Source organism: Danio rerio, chromosome 11 (genome assembly GCF_052040795.2).
Source record: "Danio rerio strain M-AB ecotype USA chromosome 11, GRCz13ab, whole genome shotgun sequence".
Classification (NCBI taxonomy): domain Eukaryota; kingdom Metazoa; phylum Chordata; class Actinopteri; order Cypriniformes; family Danionidae; genus Danio; species Danio rerio.
In genome coordinates this window covers 34,452,754-34,462,500 of record NC_141031.1, presented here as the reverse complement: position 1 = coordinate 34,462,500, position 9,747 = coordinate 34,452,754, and the positions used below count along the sequence as shown (strand labels likewise).

The 9,747-nt window shown below is 35.2% G+C and overlaps 1 protein-coding gene and 1 long non-coding RNA gene across 3 annotated transcripts in view; one reads left to right on the top strand and one right to left on the bottom strand.

Annotated features, from left to right (window-relative positions):
* LOC137496713 (uncharacterized) overlaps window positions 1-9,747 on the top strand; it is a 473,958-nt gene that overhangs the window by 360,175 nt on the left and 104,036 nt on the right. The gene's annotated exons all lie outside the window — the stretch shown is intronic.
* The window catches only part of LOC100534965 (hyccin 2), a 48,085-nt gene that overhangs the window by 13,976 nt on the left and 24,362 nt on the right, over window positions 1-9,747 (bottom strand). For both annotated transcript variants that reach the window (NM_001446876.1, NM_001446877.1), the window contains exons 5-10: window positions 9,544-9,723; window positions 9,369-9,449; window positions 5,465-5,580; window positions 4,993-5,088; window positions 2,049-2,165; window positions 29-116 (exon numbers count right to left, since the gene is read on the bottom strand). In NM_001446876.1, the coding sequence (NP_001433805.1) occupies window positions 29-116; window positions 2,049-2,165; window positions 4,993-5,088; window positions 5,465-5,580; window positions 9,369-9,449; window positions 9,544-9,723 (678 nt within the window). The remainder of the gene's footprint in view (window positions 1-28; window positions 117-2,048; window positions 2,166-4,992; window positions 5,089-5,464; window positions 5,581-9,368; window positions 9,450-9,543; window positions 9,724-9,747) is intronic.

The window sequence follows — 9,747 nt, the reverse complement described above, 5'->3', positions numbered from 1 at the left end:
TGGTGTGCAGACAGCTGATGACTTTTACCAGTAATGGTTGGGCATGGAGGTCTAGCTGTGCTCGGTAGAGGATGTCATCCAAAGCTTCTCTCCCCAGGTCCCACTGGCCATTATAACTGGAGCGAAGATGAGATCATTATTAACTATTCATCGGACTCAATTCTATTCAAAAACACAGTATTTTCTAATGCAAAATTAGCCCAGAACATTGAAATGGAGCTAATACACTTATGTTCTTGTGCTCACTAAGTCTGCATTAAAAATTTTTTTTTAAATGAAAATGTTGGAATATTATTACAATTTATAAATCAATGTGTTAATATATTAGAACATTTTATGAATTTCAGTGATGACAATGTTGAATTTTCAGTGTTTTTGTGTGCTGGGCACAGAATAACCGTGATTAAATCAGAACCAAAATAAAAGTTTGTTTCAACATAATTTATGCGCAATTAATTATACATATGCACGTGATACACAAGCATACATAGAAACCAAACTATACAAGACAATTTTGTCGTATAGATATTTCTATACATATATAACTTCTCATATACACATACATGTTCAATCTAAATATAAATAAACATTTTCTCAGATATATGCATGTACATGTGTATTTATATACGCACATAGTAAATATACTGAGTGATCACACTTAAATGATGTCAATACAAACTTTTATTTAGGATGTGATTAATTTTTCAGTTTTTTTTTTTATTATTTAATTCTAATAAATCATTTTAATATGCTGATTTAATGCTCATGAAATATTTCTTTTAAACATAATTGTTGCTGCTTATTAGTTAAAAAAAAATTTAGGGTGTGTTTATAAAGATAAACAGACAATTTCAATATTCAATTTTTTTTCTAACAAAATTATTAAAATGTGGAATTAGCTTTGATGTTATATTTCTGCAAACCGATCAAAGCGGTATATGTTTTTATGTTAGAAAAACTAAATCATACAAAAAGAGAAATAAAATAAGAGCACCTCTCCTCAAAACAATGTAAACAATCATTTTTGTCAAGTAGTGTGAAAAATAACAATGTAATTTAAGTGTAAATTATTTATCAGTGCATTCACCCAAAAATAAACACTGACTCGCCATTTGTTGACGCCAAGTGTTTCCAAATCTTTAATGAATTTAGTTTTTCCTGTTGAAGACAAATTAAAATATTTCTAGCAATGTTTGAAACTGGTAGGCGTTGACTTACAAAGTATTATTTCCCTACTAAGCATGTCAATGACTACCAGTTTACAACATTCTTCAAAATATCTTCCTTTGTGTTCAAAAATTCAAAGATGTTTGAAACATTCATTCATTCATTTTCCTTCAGCTTATTCCCTTATTTATCATGGGTCACCACAGAGGAATGAACCACCAACTATTCCAGCATATGTTTTACACAGCAGATGAGCTTCCAGCCGCAACCCAATGCTGGGAAACATCCATACATTCTCACATTTACACACACACACTCATACACCAGAGGGCAATTTAGTTAATCTGATTCCCTTATAGCACGTCTTTGGACTGTGGGGGGGAAACCGGAGCACCCGGAGGAAACCCACGCCAACACGAGGAGAACATGCAAACTCAACACAAAAATGCCAACTAGCCAAGCCAGGACTCAAACTGGCGACCTTCTTGTTGTGAGGCATCAGAGCTAACCACTGATCCACCGTGCCACCCATGTATGAAACAAGTGGAAGGAAAGTAAATGATGACAGAATGTTCATTTTTGGGCAGGGGCGTAGCGGGGGGGGGTTGGCGTTGATATGTCCCCCTCACTTTTAGAGACAGACCATTTAGAAACAAGTGAATAATAATTATTTAACGTAAACTTTTGGATCTCATACAGCTGTCCCCCCACTTTAACAATGTCTGCTATGCCCTTGTTTTTGGGTGAACTATCCCTTTAAGGATTCTTCTAAAATTATCCAACATCTACATCAAGTACTAAATCGTATTAAAATGGTATGTGACAAACAAAATAGCAATAATTTTACATGTATAATAGAAGGTAGAGTTCAGCAAACATACATGGCATAGTAAACGGCACTCAGCATCTGCACCATAAACTCTGGCTCCAACCGCACACGGTTACAAGGCTCCTTCCAGGACTTCATCTGCTGTCGTGGGTATCCGCTCACACACAGCCTAAAGCACAAAGACAGATTCTGAGAAAATCTCTAATGACATGTTTATTTGGAGGTCTTTATGCTAATGCCGTGACCCGACACAGAAATCCTTCGCTCTCTCTCTCTCTCGAAATCAATATTCCATTTAATCCATTTAATCATTCCATCTCTGCCCGTTCCAGCAAGAAGGTTCAGAGAAAGAGAGAGATACAGAGACAGCAATGTTAGTGGATCATTAGCAGAAAAGACATCTCACACATTCTCCATTTTTTAAGCCGATTAGAGGTCTGTTCTTCTTTTTTCCCCACATTAACAAGAGTTGTGGACATTAACTAACTACTATGAGGTAAATGTAACATGCTAAGTGATTCACAAATTTTTTTATTGACATCATTCTAGGTTAAAACACTGATACAGAGATGATCTCAGATGTGAAAGATTTCTATAAACATACTTTTAAGTGTTCATTTATGTTTTATCTTCCAATAACTGTAACACAATTACTTTTCCATTCACCTTCATATCATGAAATCTTACTATCACTGACACTGAAACTGGTTTAATGGCAGACAGCACAGGGCCCTCCTCCATTTATGTGCAAAATGTGATTGGATGTAAATTTTGTTCTTCAGAACATACTATGACATGACTACTATTTTATTAATTCATTTTCACATTAGTCTTCAATTCAGAGGTCACCACAGCAGAATGAACCACCAGCTATTGCAGCATATGTTTTAGACATCGGAAGCCCTTCCACCCTCAACCCAGTATTGGGAAACACCCGCGCGCGCGCGCACACACACACACACACACACACACACACACACACACACACACACACACACACACACACACACACACACACACACACACACACACACACACACACACACACACACACACACACACACACACACACACACACACACACACACACACACACACACACACACACACACACACACACACACACACACACACACACACACACACACACACACACACACACACAATTTACTTTACTCAATTCACCTATATCGCATGTCTTTGGAGTGTGGGAGAACTTGGAGCACCCAGAGGATGGCTACTATTTATTAGGCTATTTAGCATAACAGAATACTACAATTAGCACTCAGAAATGTCGTTTTTTTTTTTAAGAGTAGTTAAATATGGAGCCAAATATTATTGTTATTTAATAAAGTTGATACACTAAACACAGTTGAAACAGAGGGTTATACATTGCAAAACATCACTGTTCTCTCACTTAAACTTGGAAATTCATTGCTGGACTACTTAAAATCTATTGCAAGTTGTGATCATTGTTTTTAAAGCCACTAAATATAAATCTTGGTTGATATTAATAAATCAACAAACCTGTAGTCAGTTTTTGTAATATATAGTAATTTAAGTTTTTGTGCTGCAAATTAGCTTCAATTACAAACATTAGTGTTCAATATAGGGAGAGCTTTCATTACATTTTATTTATTTTTTATTTATAGTACAATGATTTCACTTAAGAGAGTGTACATTTCCCACTGCTAAACATTTTTCTTTTATACAGAGTATAAAGTAACAGAACACAATACAAAACAAAAGTTTAATAAAATATGTGAAAATAACAGTAACAATAAAATGGTAACATAAATCATATCTAAATAACAATGTTTCTTTATTTATTCGCTCAAATTTTGTTATTATTCTGTAAATTCCTACTCTAAAGAGAGGATTAAGAGAGGAGTGCAATGTGTCGTAAATTGAAAAATGTTTGTTCTGTAGATGGGAATTAGGTAGTAATATTTTTATATTTCGACAAAGATTGGATGAAGCTACCTAATGTATTCAGTCCACTTGGACCAGATATTTCTAAATAGGTTAATTATAGAAAAGGAAGAATGTAATTTTTTTCCTTCACATTAATATCATATACTATTTCTAGCCATACTTGGATTGTTGTGGACTCGTAATGTAACCAGTGTCTTGTAATTGCTTTATTGGCTGTGATTATTAAAATATTAAGTAAGTGTTTTTCAGATTTATTTATTTGGATACCAAAGCTTCCAAAATAAATACCCATGAATTGAAAGGGTAGTTTAAAATTAAGTATGTTTATTATTACTCTAAGTACAACCACCCAAAATTGTTTTATTACAGGACATTCCCAAAAAAATGTGCCTTTGACTAGGTTCCTGAAACCCACATTGTCTCCAGTACTTAGTCTCTTTTCCTGAGGTGTATGCTCTTTGTTTTGACGAAGCTTTCATTTAATTTTAATTGCAGTTTATTCATAAATATTATATTAAATTATTAAATGTTATATTAAATAAATACAAATAAAAAACATAAAATTTCCCAAAAAAAACAAAAAACAAAAAAAAAAACAGTTTATATGTGTTCACCCTGATTATTGAAAATTTACGTCAGTGAAGAAACCTCAGTGTCATTACAGCCTCATCAATATGAATGGAAAACATTTGATATGATTTTACAAGAGCAGGGGCGGCCAACCTTGTTCCTGGAGAGCCACCTTCCTGCAGATTTCAGTTGCTACCTATATCAAACACACCTGCCTGAAATTATCACGTGGTGTTCAGGTCCTAATTAATTGGTTCAGGTGTGTTTGATATGGGTAGCAACTGAAATCTGCAGGAAGGTGGCTCTCCAGGAACAGGGTTGGCCACCCCTGTACTAGAGGAACAGGCATTATTTTAATTGATGGGTTGGGGTTACCCTAGTCATCCATTTATACATTCAATCCAGTCAATAAACTTTAGAGGAAGAGAAACAGACAGGCTGAAATGTTCCTGGATCATTAGCCGAAAAGATAATTTGTGCACTCTCCTTACCGTGTGCTCATTCTGCAAGCCGATTGGTGGGACGACGCAGGCATGAAGACCACGGCTGAGTTGTAGCAGAGCATTAGAAATGACAGCACCTCAAACCTGCAAACACACACACACACACGCACACACACACACTCACTGCTGTTACACAAAACCCCTCTGACATCTGCATAGTTTTACATCGACAAATCAGACAGCGGTACATTATGAGTCAGCGACTGTCGCTGTGTATCTAACACTGGAACGGGTAATAACAAATCACACTACTTCTGCACAGATCCTGCTGTCATAAAGCTCCAGCACTGGCTTAATGAAATAAAAATGCTGAGATATCATTACAGCCCGTTTCAATCTGCAGGAAGTAGCAGCAGCTGAGTCACCATAATAAAGTGGTCCAGCGTGCGATTAATCAAACGCCTAGAAATATTCACAAGGAAGGGGTACTAAAAAAAACACAGTTTGACAAGCAGCGTACCTGTTCTGTGAGGTGAAAGTCTCTCGCTGAGACAGCAGACCGCTGTACACCACCCGAATGAGGTCATGTTGGTTCAGGGCTCCTTCAGTCAGCGCCATGGACCCCAGGCTGGATGGCTACATTGTAGCATAAAAAGCATTTGGATTTATTCATTAATTTGAGGTCCACCAAGGATTGAATATTCATGCAGTAGTACAATTGACAACAATGAATAACAATTCACAAAATTTTGAAATCACAATATGATTTCACTCGAGGTCATGTTTTCATTGACGGAGTATGTGAATAAGAGTCAGATCCTGCTAAAATCCATCTATGCTAGTTTTTGTGGTCTGTTGGGTAGTTTCAGAGGGATTTTGGGTACTTTATAGATGGCCTCCAAGAAAAATATCAGCTTGGTAAAAATAGGAGAGTATATCAAACCAGCTCTTATGTATGTTGCAAATCAATTTATCTCGTTAGATAAGATTCCCTTTTCTACACAGATTGCTATTCATTGGTCCAAAGCGAAACTAGCTAAATTAAACCGAATATAGAGCCTAATTGTGACAGAGTTAATATTGAGCCAGCTACACTATCTCTTATATTGAACAAGCCCAAAACATACAAGTTTTCTGTCAGCTAAAATTTAAAGTTCTCTCTGATGCATTAAATTCTTCTATAGAAACGGAGGTCATGATTCCAATATTTGTCCTCACACCACAGTCCTTATGTTTTAATAAAAGTAAGATAAATGTGATTGCATTTGCCATGCTTTTAGCTAAAATGTTAATATTGCTTAAATGGAAGGAAAAATTTCCTCCAACCTTTAAGCAATGGCTTATGGAACTTCTACACCACCTGACCTGAAAAAATATGATATACTGTAAGAGGTTGTACGGATCATAGATTGTCACTTGGCAATTTGTTTTAGATCACATAAAGAAGATGGAGACTTCCGTTAATTTAGGAGAAGAACCTTTATTTTTTATTATTTTCTTTTTACTTTTATATAGACGAGTAAAATATCCTATTAATATTTATTTGTATTTAATTTTAATATCATTCATTTATTCTTATAGAACCTAAATGTATGTGTGCACGACATGTTTTGTTTGTTTGTTGTGTGAGAAAAAAGAAAAAGCTATGTGTACTACATGTTTCATATCTAACATGAGCAATAAAAACACTTTTGAGGAAAAAACAAAACAAAACAGAAAAGATACCTTTTTAATTTCCTGTAAAGATAGTTTGTAGTTAACCGATGGTTTTTAACAGCTTACATTTTCAATTGGCTATTTAATTTGACCCATTTAATTCATTATTAAAAAGCAGATTTGAAGTATATTTTGAAATATATTTTGTTATTTTAGTGTTATATTGCCATCTAAAGAATATCTAAAGTACTAGTGTTTAAGATGTCAAGATTATCATGACAGATCAGCCGAAATGTATTCAACTGAAGATTTCAATAACCCTAAACCAGGGGTGTCCAAACTCAATCCTGGAGTGCCAGTGTCCTGCAGATTTTAGCTCCAACTTGCCTAATCATGCCTGCATGGATGTTTCCAGAAAGCCTAATAAGATTAGCTAGTCCAGCTAGCCCTATTGATTAGCTAGCCCAGCTGTGTCTGATTGGGGTTGGAACAAAACTTTGCAGGACATCAGCCCTCCAGGACAGAGTTTGGACACCCCTGTCCCAAACCTACCCCTCATTTTTGAAGACTTGCGATTTAAGACTTCAAATTCAGACTTGAATTGAAATATCTTTCATTGTCTTCCATAGATAAAAGTATTAGGTGAACGGGACAACATGAGGTTAAGCAAATAATGACAGAATTTTCACTTTAGGATGAACTACCCCTTTAACTGTTTTTTTCTTTTTTTAATTAGATTTTTGTATTGAGTGAAAATTCATTCATTCATTTTACTTCGGCTTAGTCCCTTTATTCATCAAGGGACGCCACAGTGGAATGAACAGCCAACTTATCTAGAATATGTTTTACACAGCGGATGCCCTTCCAGCTGCAACCTGGTACTGGGAAACATATACACACACTCAATGATTTAGTGAAAATATATGGCAAAAATATATACTTGACCTTATGCCATATTATAAAGTATATGTACTTACTCTGTACTTACAGTAAAATGAACTTACTTAAAAAATAAATGGGTTATTTAGGGTAATTCATGGGTTAAGGTTAGGTTAAGAGATAGTACCTAGTTATTTTGTCCAAGTTCATGTAATGACTATGATAAGTAAGTACATGTGAAACAACTGAAATATAATGCGTTTCAATCATAACAGTCGTCCTCATATTTTTAGCATAACCCAAGAGCTGGATTAAAGGCGCATTTTGAAATTGCATTTTGAAAAAAAAAAAAAAAGAGATTGAAAAAAGGTCATGTTGGGGACATGTTGGGGAAGGCACATGATTGTTTTAAATATTAACATTGTTTAGCAAAATTCACTTAGTGCACCTTAAAAACCATCTAATAACTAATCAACTTCCAGAAAATCCAGGAAATCTTAGCAATCTAGTAGTAGCAGTTTATTTAAAAAGCACACTTTTACAACACAACGTTGCCCAAAGTGCTGAACACAATCAATACTAATTAAAATCACACAACACATACGTAACAACTAAAACATAGGTCAAAGCCCTCAACATTACAAAGGCTCAAATGCTCAAGGACAAATATGAAACTTCAGAAGGTTTTTAAAAACAAGTTTAAATATTATATACTGTATGGGTAATACAGGCTAGAATCTTTCTAGACTGGGAACGTAAATCTGAAGATGCTCTGTGGGTGGATATTGAACAAGAGTTTTGTAACCCAGTTTACTTGACCAGAAAACCCAATTCCTGACAAGGTAAAAAAAAAAAAACACTCATTGTCAGAGCTATCAAAACATGGTTGCAGATCAGAATATTTCCCAAGTACAATCAAAATCTGCCCATTCTATCCACAATGACCAGTAACAGAAAGGTTTACCATATTTTTATGGGCTCTCAATTTAATAGCTGGATTAATTTGAGAATATCCAGGATATATGATCTCTTCCATAATAATATGATTTCATTTGAGGAGTTACATTTAAAGCATAATATGCCTAAAAAAGATCTTTAAATATCTGCAGAGAAAACAAGATAATTTTGTTCATACTAGACACGGCAGTCTTACCTTGAATAGCTCTGATTTCTTTTTGGATCAGTTTATTCTTAAGAATAGTGAAGTTAAGCACTTTATATTTAAGTTTTACTCCATGATAAACCAGTATAAAGCAGGCAATCTGATTTCATTGCAGAAGATGGAGTAAGAACTGAAAATGCGACATTGATGAAAACGTGTGGGATGATATTATCTGACTACACTTGAATGTTTTAGTCTGCAACAGATTTAAAGAAATGCAATTTAATATTGTACTGCTTATATATTCCCAAACAAAAATAATAGTTTCACCTAAATGTCCAAAATGCAATAATAGTATCGGAACGTACTTTCATTGTCTTTAGGAATGTCCGTTTTTTCCCTTACAAATACTTTATGTTCAACTCAGTGCTGTGTATACAACTCATTCTGAAAAATGTAAAAATAAAATTAAAATAAAATAAAACAAAGTAAAGTTGGAGCATGTCTAATGCTTGTGCCAGCATTTTGGGGCGATAACAGTGAAAGCCGATCCCCCTTTGCTTAGACTGGGTCCTTGCTACAGATAGAAAAGTCTAACCTGTTTTCCACGAGCACCACTAATGTTTATTATATCTAAGAACACCAAAAAAAAATAAAAAATTCTACATTACATAACTTTCTAATAAATAATACTGTAACATAACAAAACCAGAACATTCTGATATCCCCAGTATCTCTGACATCCAATAAAGATGAGATTAAAGGGTGTTTGTATGTTTCTTCATACCTCATGGTATATTGAAGGCTTGGAAAGGGAAGGGATGGTGAATGACAGCAGCTTGCTATATCCTTTACCGTCCACAATTTCCTGCAGCACAAGGCATACACAATGCGCATGTCAATTAAAAGACATGTTTTTCAGGAAATGAAAGCTAACGCAAGTACCGTCATCGTTCTCTCACCAGGTTATAGATCCCCAACAGCAGGGCCTCCACACAGCCATTGCGGTATCGCTCTCTGCTGGCTGAATGACTCAAGTACACCCAGATGAGTTCAGGCAGGAACTGCAGTGTGAAGCGCCGCAAACCCTCCTCTGAGCTCCGGTACAACTCAAACAACTGATGACACACTGGAGCCAGCAGCTACAGAAGAGCAGACGCAAACAA